Here is a 17,942-nt window from a genome sequence, read left to right as displayed (position 1 = left end):
TTTTCGTGCCTCCAGGCTCATACCTTCTTTCCCCATCAGTGTAAAAGTAGAAAACACCAAAATAGCTTAAGGTCAAAGTGAGTACGTCACATCCCGGCCCGGGATCCACCACATCCCGGGCCCGCTCCACCACTGTAGCATGATATTGTCCGCTTTGGGCCCTGACCACACCCTCACGGTTTTGTTTCTAGGAACTCACACGAGAACTTCCCAGTGGGTCACCCATCATGGGATTGCTCTCGCGCGCTACTCGCTTAACTTCGGAGTTCCGATGGAACCCGAAGCCAGTGAGCTCCCAAAAGGCCTCATGCTAGGTAGGGATGGGAATATACATATAAGGATCACTCCCCTGGGCGATGTGGGATGTCACAATCCACCCCCCTTAAGGCCCCGACGTCCTCGTCGGCACACCACGACCAGGGTTAGGCTCTGATACCAAATTGTCACATCCCGGCCCGGGATCCACCACATCCCGGGCCCGCTCCACCACTGTAGCACGATATTGTCTGCTTTGGGCCCCGACCACGCCCTCACGGTTTTGTTTTTAGGAACTCACACGAGAACTTCCCAGTGGGTCACCCATCATGGGATTGCTCTCGCGCGCTACTCGCTTAACTTCGGAGTTCCGATGGAACCTGAAGCCAGTGAGCTCCCAAAAGGCCTCATGCTAGGTAGGGATGAGAATATACATATAAGGATCACTCCCCTGGGTGATGTGGGATGTCACAAAGGGAAACAATAAATTGAGAGTGGTGATATTCCTACCCCGGTGTCTTATTTCCCAACCCACCATTTAATGAAAATGTTAATAACATATTTATCATTTTAAAAGAAGACTCTTAAACCCCTATTTAATTCAGTATTAAAATTTTGAAAAAAAAAACAAAATATAATTTAAAATAATAAATAAATAATGGTGGGTGGGGTGTGATATATTTGGTGGAAAGAGGTTGGGAAAGATTTGGGTTAGAATCGACGGAAAGGTTGGAGGAAGAAATGAGCGTGTGCTAGATGAAGGGGAGAAACTTTAGGCCATCTCCAACCGAAGGCTGGCCAAATGGCTCGTTTGAGCCCTCCAGCCCTCCAAGATTCCCCAAGATATTAATATTTTAATGAACAGTACAGGGCCATATTTGCCTCCGTCTCCAACCGAAGGTCAAAGGGCCAAAGGGCTCGTTTTAGCCCTGTCACAAAAAACCGTCTCCAACCGAGGGCCAAAGGGCCATAGGGCCAAACATAATTTATTATTTAAAAACTACAATTTAATGTTGTATAAATGGCCTAGGAAGTTATACGAAAAAAATAGAATTGAAAAAAAATATGAAACAAATTTTGTGAAATAAAAGTTATAGGAAAAAAAATATGAAACAAAATTTGATTCATATGAAAAGGAAAAAAAAGGGGAAAAAAAGAAGTTTACATTCATTAAAAAAAAAAAAGAAGTTTAAATTCATTAAAAAAAAAAAAAAAAAAAAAGAGGCCTAATAATACAACGGCTACTAGCCGTTATATTAAAAAACATTTCAAACTATTAGTGTCGGTTATAACCGACACTAATAGTAGAACTATTAAAAAATATATATCTTTAATGCTGTCGGCTATAACCGACAGCAATAGGAAATCATTAAAAAAAATAGCCAGCCCGGGGCTGGCTGGCTGGCCGAAAGCAGCCAGTCCTCCAGCCCTCTCCGATCCCGTGGGGCCCTCCCAGATTCCAGAGCCCTCTGGCCTAGCCCTCGGTTGGAGACGGTTTTAGGGCTATTTTCGGCCCTCTGGCCCTCTGGACCCTTCGGTTGGAGATGGCCTCAATGGAGAAAAAAGAGAATTGGGTGTGAGATCTGTGGTTTTGACAAAAAAGGAGGAAGATGAGTGGTTTGGGGATCCGGGGTCTCTGTAGGGTGGCGTTAGGTGTGCAGGAGATGAAAAATGTCTAGGTCTTAGGTCATGCATTTTCTTTCATTTTTTTTCTATTTTTATTTATTTATTTATAATATTATTTAAAGATATATTAGAGTTATTTAAAAAAAAATATTATGGTTATTTTGGGAATAATGGTGGGTGGGAAAATAACATTTTACTTTTTTAATTTTCTTTGGTGGGTGGGATTATCATGTGGGTGAGAAAATAAGATACTTGGGTGAGTCTAGTAGCATTCTAAATTTAATTTAAGACTAAAAACATGAATTAGCTAACGGACAAGATTACCCTCCTAACGTTTCATAATTACCCTCCCAACCCAACTCCATTTGGTTGGCATTGTTGTAAATAAGATGAAATTGAATGACAAACTTTTGTTAGCTACAATCAAATAATTCCTCAATTTTAGAATAGATAATGTAATTCGATTTTTCTATCATCAATACCACGATGAAGGTTGATATGAAATAATGTCAAATCAAAAGTGATTAGTAACGCTATTTTTTCTATCCAAAATTTTGTCACAAGCAAATATTTTTTTTAATAAACGATATTCTCTATGCTAAGAGGTGGGGGAGTGGGCTAAGCCTCACAATGAGCTAACAATAATATGATTCAAATCCACCTTTGACGAAAATCAAATCTAAATTCGTGTTTGTCACACACAATTTTCTTTAAGAAATATTTATCGAGGCCAACTAAATTAGCGTACTACCACTAACTTGATGTTTTCACAACTAAAGAAAAGGCTTTATGTCTTGACGTATAAGATTGAAGAGGCGAGACATGCTCTTTTCTTTTGTTTCTTTTTCTGTTTGTCTTATTATCTTGTTTAGGCAACGCTTTTATTCGAACTATAAAGATGACGCTTTTGTTTCTTTTTAACTGTAAACAGAAGCACTCCACTTTATATGCAAATAACAACAAACAAACAAAGCACTCGGATTCAGACAGAGTCAGCCCACAAAGTACATTCTCTCTCTCTCTCTCTCTCTCTCTCTCTCTCTCAACCCGCTCACCACAAACCGATGTACCGCCAAACATTCTCTCTCTCTCTCTCTCCCTCTCTTCTCCCAAGCAAAACGCATCACCAACCCCACTTTGTATATGCTTTGATTTGTAAGGTTCTTGTCTTCAAACTCTCTCACATCTTCCTTCTGGACCACTCCGTATGTTGTTCTCATCACCTAATCAAAACTCTCTGCTTTATTTACTTCCTCCCCAGAATTTTCCGGGCAAGTTTATAACTTTTGGATGATATCTTCATCATCCATCATTCATCGACTGAGTTAGAGGTACCCAAATGACTGTGATTTATGTTAAATTCATTTGAGTTTCTAATTATGATTTGAGGCAATATTTGTTCACAGTTTGAGTAATTATGATGCGAGTATTTGTTAGAATTAAGTAATTAATCAGTGCTGATTCTCCAGAACTGAAGTGTTTGTGTGTTCATATATAAATGGTAGTGTGAATTTAGACTTGGAATTTGGATTTGAATTTCTGGAATCTGGAAAGCCATGGCAAGAGGCAGAGAAGACTATGAGAAGCACCCGGGTTTGCTCAAACTCTTGCAGATTCTCTCGTTCTTGGTAGTTTTTGTTGTGGGGATTGTTATAGGATTAGCAACGAGCGCCCATATTAACCGGCATTTTGGTTCACAAACTGAGATTTATTCGTTTATCAATCACTTCTCCGCCAATAAGCCGCACAAGGAGAAGAATTGTACTACTGTGCAAGTTAGTGACAAGGTTGATTGTATAAGCATGGAGACGTTTCTTCAGCCGAAGAATTTGACGCACGGTCTGTCTGATGATGAGCTCTTTTGGAGAGCTTCAATGGTGCCGCAGAAGCCAGAGTTTCCATTCGAGAGAGGGCCTAAAGTGGCTTTCATGTTTTTGACTAGAGGACCTTTGCCCTTGTTGCCATTGTGGGAGAGGTTCTTCCATGGCCATGACAAGTATTTCTCAATTTATGTCCATGTAATTCCGGGTTATGAGCTCAATGTATCTACCACCTCTCCTTTTTATCAACGCCAAATCCCCAGTCAGGTACAAGGCATGTTTTATGACATACTAATCTTTTTTCTTGTCACTGATGCTCTACTGCTTCAATATTTCTCATTGTTTCTCTTTTGGTTTGTACGATTATGTTATTGCGTACTTGTAGCTTCGTATCAATGTTGTGAGGGAGATTGGCATGAAAAAGATTATCTAAGTTTGTGGGGGAGGGAAGTGAACTGAATTTCGTGGCTATGATAATTTTATTTGGCGTGTAATCGTTTATTAGTTTTTCTTTACTTAAGAGATCAGAAACTTGTATCAAGGGAAGTAGGGTAATTATCATGGACTCTTTGGCTTGGTGTCCTGCAAGATTAATGTTTTCTGAATTTCTTTAGGGATGTTTCCTACCACCACCTAATTTAATCTCTAGATCGTTTACTTTTCTAGATCCAAGTTATCAAAGTTTTTTTTTTCTTCATTCATTATGCTGACTTAAACTTAGGTACTCATGAACTAATTTAAGGTTGCTTTATCATTTGCAGCATTTTCTAGATAGGACTTGCATTGGCCATTGTTTCTGTAGACCCGTAACATCCTCTTATATATTGAAATTTCACCGGATATGCTTGGTCATTAAGTTAGGTAACTGATTTCAGTAGCTTCTTGTAAAATCAGACGTAAGGCAATTGCTAAGTGCTGCTTAATTTGGAAGAGATACAGATCAGTAGCTTCACATGAAGTGAAATAATCATTATTGCTTTGGTGCAAAACTTCTTTTCCATAATTCGGGTCTTGCTATTTCCTCTTCATGGTCCTTACAGTAGATTTGTTGTCTGTCATCGCAACAAATCTGCTTAATTTGTTAGGCATTGTTCTTTATCATGTGCCATGTAAACTGTATTTTTTTCTTAATAAACCAAGGTTGAAGAAATTTACGCTAGATGTTTGCATATGGTGTTGTAATTCCTTCTTCTTAGCCTAAGAGAGTTGCAATGGGCGTAATGTCCATATATCAATTAGGTAGTGCTATCCGGTATTGTTAGATCACTTAGATTTTGTCTTAAACTTGTATCACGAGTGTGTTCTGAATTATCGAGTAATCTGAGATGAAAAAAAAAGACCCGAGAGGTGTGTGCATCTATCAACCGTGAAGATAGTATGGTCTACGTTCTTAATGAATTACCTAATGCTTACCCTTAAAAATTTTCTTCTCTGCAGCCTGTTTCATGGGGGACAGTAACATTGGTTGATGCAGAGAGGCGGCTTCTAGCGAATGCCTTGCTTGACTTCTCAAATGAGCGCTTTGTTCTTCTCTCTGAGAGCTGCATCCCGATCTATAATTTCCCTACTGTCTACAAGTATCTGATTGGTTCAAACCATAGCTATGTTGAGTCATACGATAATCCTGGGCGTTATGGGCGTGGGCGTTACAGCCGCGAAATGTTTCCTGATATTCAACTGTATCAGTGGAGGAAAGGGTCTCAGTGGTTTGAACTTAGCCGTGCGTTATCCGTGTATATAGTGTCGGAAACAAAGTATTACACAATCTTCAGCAAATATTGTTTGCCTGCATGCTACCCGGATGAGCATTACCTGCCTACTTACTTCAACATGTTCCATGGATGGCTGAATTCGAATAGGACTGTGACGTGGGTAGACTGGTCACTGGGAGGCCCGCACCCTGCAACGTACGGAGGAGACAATATTACGGAAGATTTCGTACGGTCTATAAGGAACAATGGAGCGCTGTGTCAGTACAATGCGGAGATGACATCCATATGTTACCTATTTGCTCGGAAGTTTGCACCAACTGCATTGGGGCCTCTGCTCGAGTTCGCCGCGTCGGTGATGGAATATTGACAATTTCCGATCTTTTCGGCACAGAATTTTGGCATCAATTTCGTCCCAAATACGAAGATGTACAGGGAGGTAGTTTTGGATAGAGAGACGTTACTGAGTTGGTTCTCTGTGTCATTGAGTTGAGAGAATGAGTTGGTTCTTAAAATAAAGGGAACTTCAGCGAAAAGTTTCTGGTATTGTTCACTTTAACGAAAAATCACATTAATCAGCAAAGTTCTTCGAAGAAGGATATCACCAATATATTATACAAAAGTTCAATTTATTGACGGCTCCAAAATCTTTTTGTCGTATGTATTTGATCTAACTGCTCTTGTTGTAATGAATAACTTAAACGGGCACTTTGGAGAAATCCTCGTATTTGGCTAGTGTTGTCGAGGTGAAATCAAACAGCAACCAATGAGCCGTTAAGTGAGATATTTGTGAAACATAGACTATAAACGTATTTTGGCTTATTTTTATTCACTTGTACGCACACAAAATTAACACACTTGATGACACACTCAAACAAAAATTGTATGTGAATCGTTGAATCAAAATTGTATATGATTCATATACCATTTGAAGCACATAAGCAATGCGAGGAAAATTGATTTCAACCGAACCAACGACACAGCACCATCTGCCGAATCGACCCCAAATTACAATGAATCCGTCGTCCCCTAGCCACCACAAGGAACCAGTTTGAAGAAGAACAATCAAACTACTAAACTGAACCGTTCACCAGGATGTTTTCACCTACCGTGCATCTTTAGGCTGTGAATCTCAATACTAATGCCGTGATTCATGGATCCAAATTTACGACATTTTCCTGAAAGATAAATTACCGAGTTCATAGTACAACTTACGCAAGTCAGAAACTATTGGCCCCTACGAATTCATCTCATATATTTAACATGCACAATACTTGATAATTGATTGGTAATTCCATTATAAGTCATGGTAATCTTCATCAACCATGCAGATGGCCGATCACAAGAATAAGTAACTTATCATATTAATCACTATAGAAAATATCAAGGAGAATTCAGTCACAAGAGCCCCTTATACACCCAATTGAACGCCTTAAGCTTGCGGCATGGAGAGACACTTAGCATAAGTTCAATGTCGCATTGGCCAACTTAAAAATCAAGACAGAAAATTGACGGCGTCTCAATCACTTGATATAAGGATCAAGCAGCTGCTACCTGTTCTGTAATTTGAGCGGGTTCTGATGGTGATTGGTCAGATCCTGTCCCTTGAGCAGGTCCTGACAGAGGGTGTTGTGGTCCTAAGCTCTGAAAATCTTCAGATGGCATGTACGAAGCTGTCACATGAGGGAGTCTGGACGGAGGGTGGTGTGGTACTGCCGTTTGGGGGGCTCCTGATGGAGTGTAATATTGTCCAGCCATTTGAGGGGATTGAGCTGTGGGGTGCTGGCTTGTAGCCATATGTGGAGGTCTTGGTGGTGATTGGTAAGTTCCAGTCATTTGATAGGGTCCAGAAGGCGGCTGATTGGTTCCAGATGGTGGCTGATAGGTTCCAGATGGTGGCTGATAGGGTCCAGAAGGCGGCTGATTGGTTCCGGATGGTGGCTTACAGGTTCCGGATGGTGGCTGATAGGTTCCGGATGGCGGCTGATAGGTTCCAGAAGGTGGCTGATTGGTTCCAGATGGTGGCTGATAGGGTCCAGAAGGCGGCTGATAGGGTCCAGAAGGCGGCTGATAGGCTCCAGATGGTGGCTGATAGGTTCCAGATGGTGGCTGATAGGGTCCAGATGGCGGCTGATAGGTTGCAGATGGTGGCTGATAGGTTCCAGATGGTTGCTGATAGGGTCCAGAAGGCGGCTGATAGGTTCCAGATGGTGGCTGATAGGGTCCAGAAGGTGGCTGATTGGTTCCAGATGGTGACTGATAGTGATAGGTTCCAGATGGTGGCTGATAGGGTCCAGATGGCGGCTGATATTGTCCAGTCATTTGGGGCGGTGCCGACGATGGACGATATTGTCCCGCCATTTGAGGCGATCTTGGTTGGAATTGCTGAGGTGGTGCCTCTCTAGGTAGTGATCGATATCCCCACCTATTTGTATTTAATACTCTCTGAATCTCTTCGCCACGCCCAGCTTCTCCAAAAACCTCATTTACAAATTGCTGCAATTCTGGAGGAACACCAATGCCATATCTCACCATCTCTTCCAGTAAATCACGGCCTGTATCAAGCACACCTTCATTGCAAACCCCCTTGATCACAGCATCATAAAAACTGGCATCTGGTTTTGGATCTTTTTCTCCCATTTTCTTCAAAATCTGTGCACAGTCTACTGCCTTCCCGTTCTTAATCAATTCATCGAACACCCTATTACCAAGACTAGCAACCACTCGCAGACCAACCTCCACCATCCTGCTAAATATCTTAAGAGCATCATCTATCCTCTCTACTTTCAAATATGCATCAATCAGAGTCCTATGAGTCGTGACATCTGGGGTCAATGACTTTGAGCACAATTCTGCAAACAGTGTCTCAGCCTCCGGTAACATCCCATTCTCACAATACCTAGCAATGATATTGTTATACCCTGCAACGTCCATAGAAAACGGCTTTGAATTCACCTTTGTCCCCACCTTCTTAAAGGTGGCAATTACCTCATCGCACTTTCCAAGCTTAAAACACTCGTTAACCATAATGTTAAATGTTTCCGAATTCACAGCCTGGAAATTTGGTGGGGTGTGATTATCCAACATCTGATCGAACAAATCCAAGGCTTCCTTCTTCTTCCCATGCTTAAGCAGTACCTCCAAGAGAACATTACAAGTTGCCGGGACCATCCTAAACTGCCTATCAAGCAAGGACTTGTATGACTCCATCGCCTCCTTCTCTTTCCCCTGGTTGAAAAACCAATCCATAAAGGTCGAATTCACAACCCCATCATAAACCAAACATCTCTCTTTAAGCTCATCAAAAAGCTCAACAGCCTTCTCCATATTCTCCAAATGTAAGAACCCCTTAATCAAATTATTAAAAACCAAAGAATCCGCTCCGTGGCCCTTATTCAACATCTCCCTCAACAAGTCCACACCCTCACCTATCCTCCCAGCATCAACCAACCCTTTAGTCAAATGCCGGTATGTCACTGGCGAGGGACTGTAGGGGCAATTTGCAATTACATGCCGATAAATCTCCAGTCCCACATCGACACGGCCCTCATCGCAATGAGTATTAATCAAATTATTATAAGATACAATGTTAGGAACAATGTTTGATTGATTGAAGAAGAAGTGGAAAAGGGCAATAGCGTCATTGTACCTCTTGGCGCGATACATTGCAGCCACAATGGCGTTGCAGGTGAAGACGGTGGGGCGAGTGTTGGAGAAAACCGAGTGGCGTGCAACCTCGGAGGCTGCGTCCAAGTCTCCGGCTCGGATGAGCGACTGGACGCGGTTGTGGAGGTTGAGGCGGGGGCCGACGAGGGCGGAGGTGGTATCAGGTAGGCGGGGAGCGTTCGGGTCCCGTGGGGGAGGGGGGCGTGAGTCCCGACGGAGGGCGTTGAGCGGGGGCTCGATGCGGAGGCGGCGCTTGCGACGTCTGCGCTCAGCAGCGGCTTCTTCGGCGGAGGAGAAAGCGAAGGTGCGCGTGGGGGTGGTGAGATGGAGAGGAATGTTTGGGTTAGAGCTTTGGAGGTGGAGGGAGGTGAGGGACTGGGTTAGGGGTAGGGTTGTTGGGGTAGAAGGGCGGCGGAGAGAGCGGAGGAGCAGGCGGTAGAATGACATGGCTGTGAGACTGTGACTGAGAGAGAGGTGAAAATGCTTAAACCCTAGCAATTTGGGAAATGAAGGTGGAAGAAGGAAGAAGGGTTTTGGTGGTTATCTGCTTTGCTCTGCCTGCGTTATGTTCCGACCCAAAAAAAAAAAAAAAAAACCTGTTTCACGTTTGGGCCAGACCAGACCATTAGACATAGACTTGTTGGGCTGGATTGGAAACTCGCCCGCTAAGCCCAGATGCTTTTTATTTTATTTTTTGGCAAAATAATATCTTTTTCCAAATTAACGCTCTTTCGAAAAGTTTTAAAAAAAAATTAAAAGCGCTTTCAAACGCCAAAACCACTTCTAAACATGTATGGAAAGAAAAAATAAAAAATTCTTATGAGTTCAAAAAAGCCCTTGAATTGCTTTCTTCATTCCAAGCACTTCAAGTCAAGCGATTCAATCGCATTTTGTCAGTTGGAATAAGATGTTTTGTTCAACGTAGCTGTGCATCTTATTAAGAATAAAATTGAAGAGTTCCACCCTCTGGCCGGGAGAGTGTTAACATGGTGGCAGACCGCCTTGCTACTCTCAGAAGTGGCAGACCACCCCCACCCCCACAACCCAACCCCCTTCATCGTATTAGGTCCCTTTTGGATGATGATGTTTTAGGTGTTTCTAGGCCTCATGCCATCTTGTGTACTCGTGGCACCGAGTACGCTACTGCAAACGCAAACTTGAAGTCGATTGAGTAGAGAGAAAAATGTACATTATTAAAACGTGATTTTTAGTTAAAAATGAACAGTACCGAAAGTGTTTTGTTAAAACTTCCAAAACCTTTTTACTGAGGTTAATATGCATAATACAGTCTACAAGCATCACATAATGCTGTGCAGAAGCCGCAAGTACACACAAGAATGGTTCCACCCAATTTTGGCCTATAGTCGAACATCAATGTACATTTTACGTCAAAAAAACCTCGTCAATCAAGCACAAGCTCATAGCAAAATTGATTGGATGTACAGTTTCATACGATCGCAACAAGATAAAAGGCAGGACAAGGGTGAACCAATCAAGGGGGAACTTTCTCCTATGCATTTCCATTCGGCATCCTTGCAACAGTTGCAGCTCTTTTCTGTAAGTCAGATTCGTAATGTTGAAAAGCCGCATCAAGTGCCTGCACCAAAATGGTCTTTGTCCATCAGTACCAGCCATCGTTAAGAAATTTCTTTTCCCGTTTCCTTTTAACTAAGATGAAAGCTTATAGATAAGTCATAAAGTCCACTGAATCATGTTACAAGAGTTTTATCAGTACAAAGTACTATACAGTTTCAAACTTAATCGGTCATCCATAACATTATTGTAAAAATCCTTAAAACATAAGAGATAGTTTCTTGGCATTAAGATTAAGATGTATTAATCCTTTCAATTAAACTGAAAATTGAAGAGAGGTATTGACCTGATGCATTGGCCGAACAAGGAGAGAAACCTGGTGCCGGAAGTCTGATTCCTTTATCTCCTGGAAAATTTCAATCGATACGTGAACAAAGTAGATCCTAAATCCTCTTCCAAAACAATTAAACCCGATTAATGTGGGGTTTAGAACATGAAGAAATCAATATTGCATATATGAAAACAGAAAAAAGAGTTTTGAGAAGATGACCAAATGACATTTTCTGTTTTTCCGAATTTCATGAAGCAGAATTAAGGTGGATGTTGAACTGCAAAGGTGGAGCACTAGCTAAGAATCTTTAGACGGTCAAAGCAGTAGATAAAAATATGCATCAAATCCTCCAATAAGAAACCAATGTCTCTCTCGTCTCCAAACCTCTTTCCATCGCTCCACTCCAATGAAGATCCACCACACACAGGTTGCCACAAACAGGCAGTTTGATATGAGATACATTCACAGAAAATCCCCAATGGATTGTCATAAAGCTATATGGCAACCAGATTTTAATAGATGACTGTGATAGCAATGAGGCAAAGAAGGCACCAGGAGCACAACTACTTTTGAGGTGAAGGAACCTCGAATTGATGAGGCAGACAACACTAGTGGGCTGTTTTCAGCACTTCTTATAAAATTACTCCACATTCCACATGAAAATTTTAAAACAGCTCAACATCAATAATGACACTATGAAGGAGTCTTTAAATAGCCCAGAAAACAAATGAGAAAAAGATAAAGTAGCAGGACTGATACCTCTAGCTGTCGATAGATTTGTGACATGGCATCCTTCAGTTTGCCTACCTGCGTGAATAATTTAGTGAAATCACAGAATAAAAATAAATTTTTTAGAACAAAGAAAACCATGTTGAAGAGATTCAAACAGTGATGTTAATGAGTAATGATTTTTATATAGCATAAAGGAAACAGAGCTAACCTTTGTAGAAAGATAAGCTGTTGTAATTGGATATGTAGACCAAAAATGCCGCAGTAATTCTTGAATGGACATCGAATGCTGGAATAAAAAACATATCCATAAAATCAAAAGAACTGTGAAGTAAACAAAACCTAATGCAACTTGATCAACTCTATGTCAATGAGAACAGAGCGGCCGTAATTAACTTTTTATATATTATTTTACTCACAAAGCAGCTAATAGTATTTAGAAAGTATACAAACAAGTTGTTATTCACTCACATGCAGCAGTTCCTCTTTCGTTTTGTTTGGCAAACTGTCCAGAATACTCTCCCGAGGATTCTTTCCGAGTTGATACTTGGTACTAGAAATATTCTGAGTCAGTCCATTAAGAACCTATACCGCAGAAATGGGCAGTAAAACTTTCTGGCAATTGAAGTATACAATTTTATAACTATACATGTCATATCTAGAAAAAAGACCTGCCACTAAGACTATATTACCATAAGAGCAATTTCTGGTGCAACAGTGGAATTTTTCAATCCAATGCTCTTAATTTTAGATATAGACTCCTTCAAGGAGCCATATGCTTCCTCAGTAGTCATGCTGCATTTTTTTTGTTCCGTTCCTATTCGTGAGTCATCCAAAGCTTTAAGTGCATTGGCTTGTTGCGTGTCAAAGTAGTCTCGAGGATCCTGTATTCAGGACACATGAAAAATCTCCTGAGTCAGAAGAAAACAATAGGAGTGTGCAACTTCTGCATTAAAACTGTTGGCCCTTTGGAAGAATTATGTCAAAGTGAACCTTAATACATAATTGAGCAACACGATGATCGCGAGGTTCTCGAAGGTCATCTATCTCATTCATCCGAGTAATCCTATCAAGTCTCTCCTGCACAGCACTCTCATCAGGCTCTGCCAAAACATCCGGCGAAAGTTAAGCACAGATCCTGACTTGCCATCAGACAAAAGAGGAAATATTGAGGGGAGGAAGCATGGACAGAAAATCCCAATGGATAAACCAAAGGGGGAAACAAAGGACAACGCTAATCCTGTCTTGACCGCATAAGTGCCTCTGCAACATTATTTGGATCTTCTAAATCCCCATCTGCAGTCAGGTTCACAAATCAAAGTTATCACTAAATTATAAATGTAAATATAGCTCAGCCGGTTCATCAAAAAACATCAAAATCACTATACTAATATACAAGTAGATAGAAGCAGCTTACAACATTTATTAATCATAGAAAAGAAAATAGAATAGATTCAGGAGAAACTCTAACCAACAGTTCTGCCTTGAAGAACAACAGCCCCTTGCCTGTTAAGGTCTTGTGATAAAGTCCTCCTGTATTGCTCATTCTGTAGTTCAGTGATGTCCTTGCTACCATCACGAAAGATCCCATGATCCTGATTTTTAAAACATATCAACCAGATCAGAAACGGTTAAAATGAAATCAACTTTATGGCATCCCTAGAGACGTTAAGCATGATAGGTCTTAAGGTCGTACCCAGTGCACAAGGCTCCCGCTTTACGCAGGGTCTGGGAGAGGTGAATGTCGGCTAGCCTTACCCCCATTTATGGAGAGGCTGCTCCCAAGTCTCGAACCCGAGACCTACCGCTCATGGGCGAAGGCACTTGCCATCGCACCAAGTGCGTATTCAGAATATAAAATACAGGAACCACTGAGGAATGTTTCTCCAATGTGCCATATCTATAACTGCAAATCATATGACAACCACCTTTAAATTTGGGGGTATCAGGAAAATTAGAAGACTGCTTTTAGTATAAGATAGAGGCTACTAGAATAAAAGACTGAAGATCGGTTTAGAAAACATACAGGAAGATGTGTATAATCATCCCCTTGGTCAGCTTCCATATCCAAAGTTGGATCAACCTGTCGAATCTGCAAAAAAATAAAGGCATAAAAATAAGAATATAAACAAATGCACTGGAAGCATCCAGGGTATACCAAAACTTTTAGGGTGAAGAAAAAAAAAATTTTAAGAGCACCTTCTGATGAGCTTCCCTTGCCAATATTTCATCCTCCTTTAAAAAAATTGCCAGTTCCTCATCCTCAGCAGCTTCTGCCGCAATTGCAGCAGCATTCTTTGTACTGTGAAGGAATTCAGCTCTGAAATATTTTGTCCAGAAGTCTTTTGCTGTCATCTGGAATTACAAACAGGAAAAGCTAGAAAAACATGATTTGGGCTAAGTAAGAAAGCAAATAGAAAACTTCTCAATTCTCAACTTATAGCTACCATGGAAAAGTGTCTGATTATGTAAGGAATTGTTTGGATATCCTCACTACCTTACTGGGCACTAGTTCAAGAAATGCCTGGTGAACAGCCGGTTTGAGAGCAAAGATCTGAAAAGGAGTGTAACAAAACTTAAGCATAAGCGCCAAAGAAAGCTTTCCAAGATGGATAACCAAACTCTCGTTCAGAGTACTTGCGTTTGTTGAAAATGAAAGAAGTATTATCTCAAAGAAGAAGTGAAACGTGGAGAAATATGCCTGATATTTAATCTCTGGAGTGAAATTAAACGTAACCTTGTTCATCTGGATAATTCCCAAAACAAAACAAAACAAAAAAATTAGTTTCCAAACCACTAAGTTGATGAGATAAAAAAGTTATGGATAAGTAAAGGAATCCTTTAACATCCACAAAATAGTTTTATTAAATGTCATCAAGGAGGTGCCAACTCTACAAGCAACCAAAGTAACTATTGGCAAGAAGAAACAAATGAATCATAAGATCAGAGAGAGTTCAATGTTCTACCCGACCGTCACTTGTAGGTTTGGTGTCCAAAATCATTGAATTTTTAAAACCAACCCGTTGTTTTGGCTTTGTATGGCTCTCTCCATCAAGCAACTTCTGCAATAAATTTTGGAAGGCAGACATGTCACAATAACAACTATACACTTTCGGCTAAAATTTGTTTCAATTGTCAGTGTAGCACTGTGGGTGGGGAGGGGAACCAACACTATGTATAGGCTTGCAGTTGAAAAGAAAAAGTAAACACAACTTTCCAAACATGATCAAGAATCTGTCTTCGTTACGGTATCTAACCTTCCTAGTTGCCCAGAACTCAGATTCTGTCAAAACACCACTGATTACAAACTGCATATGAAGTTTCTGCAGTTCACTGTGAAGAGTAAAATTAAGTGACATAAAACAGCAGTTATATGCGGAAAGCTCAGAAGCGAACAATCTAGTAACAAGAAATAGCAAGTAACCCACCTTCTCAAAACCTCAGCTCATCATAAACATAAATTACAAAACTATGCTTACTGTCCTAATTTCCACCTAGAAAACAAAGGCAAAAGAAAATAACTTGTAGACAAAACAAGGCAGCATGATAGTTGGGTATTTTTGTTCATGCAGAGTTGCTTTTGTTGGTTTTTTTTATGTTTTATTTTTCTGGTTTTTTTGGTGGACTGCTTGTACCAGGAAATGGCAGTACAGAACGCCACGGCACCAAATTGTTGGCAGAAAAGACAAGAAAGCAACCAAATGTTTGAATTCAGCAGTCTGATACTGAAAAGGGAAGGGACTGAAGCACTTTGAAAGTGGAGGCCATCCAGATTTGGTCTTTGTGTGAGTATGAGTTGTACCTATCAATGGTAGGAATCAAACTAATCAGAATCTGCATTAAACTATGTCAACATTAACTGTTATTAATTCATTTTAGGGGAATGCATATGACTAGAAAAACAGGTGGGAACTTATAATCCACGAGTTGATGGTGTGTGCTTTTGTTATTCTTCACTGGCTGTCATTAGATTTATTTCAACATTTTTCATTAAAAGTTGATTCTAGGGGAAAGTTATTACTAGTTATTACTAGGAAAACGTAAAACTTATCAACTATCATAGAAGTACATAGAGTACTAAAACGACCGGCAAACTTGATGGTGTGTATTGTCCTGATTCCTAAATAGCTATCATTAGACTTTGTCATTCACAATCTTTAGTAGTTTATTCTGGGCAAAAGTCTACGACTAGAAAAATATAATATCTACTATGGTATAAATAGAAAATAAAAACATGTGAACTTGTAGAACGGGTGTGGTATCCTGATTCTTTCCTGCTGAGAGTTGCATTAAGATGAAAGTTACAACCCAAATTATAGTTCAACCAAGAAATATTAAAAATAATACATCTCCATAAGGAAACAAAAATTGATTTTAAACTATTCCAAGGCACTACAAAATGTGAAATGCTGATGTTTTCTATCTGATAGGGAGGAGACAAAGTAACCTGTCTTCTTGCAATAGCTTCATACGGAGCTCCATTTCCGCTGCACTGAGTTGTTCATCAGGCAATGTAACTCCAACTTTTTTAGGACCAGTTTTTGCAGCTTCTGAAGCCTTAGATAGGGCATTGGCTATTCAAACACACCAAATAGCACAATCTAAGAGAAAATAATTAACTAAAACACACAAGACAAAAGTCAAATAATTTAAAAAAAATAATACAATTTAAACAAAATTTTAGTGCAACAAAGCTTGTAAGGAAAGCAGTGGCACAAAAAAACAACGGTTGGCACTAAATGTTATTTAGAATCTTGTAGATAACTGAAAAGGTAAAGGCATTAAAACACCCCTCACACGGTCACAGCTACAAGCAGTATTTGCATGGAAAACTCTCAAAATTCAACTAAAAAAGAAGTCGAATTACATCAGCAGAATGTTAGATTTGTAGACAAATGAGTAATTGAGTGGTTTCTAAAGAAATACAATGGCTACTGGCTGTCTCTTACGATGCAATCCATTCCAGTAAAGGCGGTCCACACAAGACATTTATACCAACAGCAAGCAATATAGAGCAAAAGAAGAATGTGAAAATAAGCCTTTGAACACAATCAACATAGAATTTCATACATGTTCTGGATGTGATTGGGATTTACCTACAAAATCACGGCATTCATGAAGATCGGGAAAACTTTGAAACTCAAAAATGTAACTTTTAACCTGGGGCATCACAGTTGCAGAAATCCAGTCAGGAAAGAATAAGAAGCTGGATTAGACTAGCTCTAAACTAGTGGTAGGATGTAACATAAATTACAACTAAAAGAAAACCTCACGACTGCTGCTGAGATTAAGCAAAGGTGCTTGCTTGGATCCCTCCTTAGTGTTTTTGTGACCTGAAAGTTCATGAGCAAGAATAAAAAAAGGGAATTATATATTTATAACTCGAATAGTGAGCATGTAATCCAGAGAAATTGAATGGTTGAATATCAACATTAGTAAAGAGATGGTCTTTTAGTTTGGCTTACTAAGACTTTTTCAAAGAAACAGGTGAAAATGGTAGACAAGGTGCTTACTTCAAAGAAACGAATCCGTTGCCAATAGGAGTACCTTTAATATGTCTAAACTCCACATCAAGGGTTTGGATAGACGTGGGATCGTTTGGCTTGAACACAAACTTGTTCTCAACCTGCCCAGACCAACATATTCGCCAAAACAACATTAAACAAATGCAATCCGGCAGTCGCATATTTAAGGAAGTTTGACATATAGACCCCGGAAAAAAACTTTAACTTAGCTCAAAACTTAGCAAATTTATCCTTACAACCAATGACAAAACTCATTAGTACAAACCAACTGTTGGTGCATGATTTGCAAGCTATCCACATGAACTATGTCCTTGATTGTTAAAGAAAGTTTGAACTATGTCCTTAATCCCATAAATCTTAACGATAACTGCAAATTAGCAATTGTAGAATATACAAAATGTTTGCAGAATACATTGTTCAAACACGAAAAGCAATGGAATTTAATGAGGGGAAAATGGAAGAAATAAGCAAATGTTGGGTACCATAGTTAAAACGCCGAGAATGCCAGGGTTCTTTAATCTTGCTGCATCCTTGTATTGTGCACGCTTCACCACTCGCCTCGACGACGAGGACGATGAAGAAGACATCTTCTTCTTCTTGTTCGCGATTGGTGGGCACACGATTTCTCAAAAAAATCAAAAGAATTTCGAATCGATCAATCAAAATTGTCAAAATCTAAGAAATCGGATTAGGGGTTAGAGTTGTTGTTAAGGTCTTAGGGTTGTTGCAGATATAAACGGCGCGCATT

The 17,942-nt window shown here is 40.1% G+C and overlaps 3 protein-coding genes across 6 annotated transcripts; 1 reads left to right on the top strand and 2 right to left on the bottom strand.

Annotated features, from left to right (window-relative positions):
* Positions 1 to 2,834: 2,834 nt before the first annotated feature.
* On the top strand, positions 2,835 to 6,042 carry LOC103421406 (glycosyltransferase BC10-like). 4 transcript variants are annotated; one of them, XM_070826615.1, is made up of 4 exons: positions 2,835 to 3,041; positions 3,143 to 3,212; positions 3,387 to 3,968; positions 5,139 to 6,042. In XM_070826615.1, the coding sequence occupies exons 3-4, from the start codon at positions 3,438 to 3,440 to the stop codon at positions 5,778 to 5,780; spliced, it is 1,173 nt and encodes a 390-aa protein (XP_070682716.1). In that variant the 5' UTR covers positions 2,835 to 3,041; positions 3,143 to 3,212; positions 3,387 to 3,437; the 3' UTR covers positions 5,781 to 6,042. The 4 variants fall into 4 exon arrangements, with proteins under 4 accessions (XP_070682716.1, XP_028963284.2, XP_070682717.1 ...); XM_070826616.1 differs by having other exon boundaries at positions 2,896 to 3,036; XM_008359441.4 differs by lacking the exon at positions 2,835 to 3,041 and having other exon boundaries at positions 3,073 to 3,212.
* A 642-nt stretch (positions 6,043 to 6,684) lies between these two features.
* LOC103445649 (pentatricopeptide repeat-containing protein At1g10270-like) lies at positions 6,685 to 9,630 on the bottom strand. The gene has a single exon (XM_008384668.4). It carries the CDS (start codon positions 9,521 to 9,523, stop codon positions 6,950 to 6,952), a length of 2,574 nt encoding a protein of 857 aa, XP_008382890.3. The 5' UTR covers positions 9,524 to 9,630; the 3' UTR covers positions 6,685 to 6,949.
* Positions 9,631 to 10,312: 682 nt separating this feature from the next.
* Positions 10,313 to 17,809, bottom strand: LOC103411061 (general transcription and DNA repair factor IIH subunit TFB1-3-like). Its single transcript, XM_070826443.1, has 20 exons — positions 17,677 to 17,809; positions 17,217 to 17,295; positions 16,938 to 17,002; positions 16,766 to 16,829; positions 16,117 to 16,243; positions 14,927 to 15,002; positions 14,636 to 14,731; positions 14,371 to 14,415; positions 14,167 to 14,223; positions 13,869 to 14,024; positions 13,696 to 13,761; positions 13,141 to 13,264; positions 12,905 to 12,965; positions 12,663 to 12,792; positions 12,362 to 12,553; positions 12,141 to 12,254; positions 11,881 to 11,958; positions 11,700 to 11,747; positions 10,956 to 11,015; positions 10,313 to 10,673 (listed from the first exon to the last, which is right to left on the bottom strand). The coding sequence occupies exons 1-20, from the start codon at positions 17,779 to 17,781 to the stop codon at positions 10,587 to 10,589; spliced, it is 1,830 nt and encodes a 609-aa protein (XP_070682544.1). The 5' UTR covers positions 17,782 to 17,809; the 3' UTR covers positions 10,313 to 10,586.
* Between the last annotated feature and the right edge of the window lie 133 nt (positions 17,810 to 17,942).

This window comes from Malus domestica, chromosome 08 (genome assembly GCF_042453785.1).
Source record: "Malus domestica chromosome 08, GDT2T_hap1".
Taxonomy (NCBI): Eukaryota; Viridiplantae; Streptophyta; class Magnoliopsida; order Rosales; family Rosaceae; genus Malus; species Malus domestica.
The sequence above is the reverse complement of the archived record's forward strand: the minus strand, read 5'-3'. Positions and strand labels throughout refer to the sequence as shown.

Coding starts and splice junctions, on each gene's coding strand:
- LOC103421406 (XM_070826615.1), top strand. CDS start 3,438: ATGGCAAGAGGCAGAGAAGACTATGAGAAGCACCCGGGTTTGCTCAAA. Junction 3,969..5,138: donor AACGCCAAATCCCCAGTCAG/GTACAAGGCATG, acceptor TCTTCTCTGCAG/CCTGTTTCATGGGGGACAGT.
- LOC103445649 (XM_008384668.4), bottom strand. CDS start 9,523: ATGTCATTCTACCGCCTGCTCCTCCGCTCTCTCCGCCGCCCTTCTACC.
- LOC103411061 (XM_070826443.1), bottom strand. CDS start 17,781: ATGTCTTCTTCATCGTCCTCGTCGTCGAGGCGAGTGGTGAAGCGTGCA. Junction 14,025..14,166: donor TTGAACTAGTGCCCAGTAAG/GTAGTGAGGATA, acceptor TTGTAATTCCAG/ATGACAGCAAAAGACTTCTG. Junction 13,265..13,695: donor ATGATTATACACATCTTCCT/GTATGTTTTCTA, acceptor TTTAAAAATCAG/GATCATGGGATCTTTCGTGA.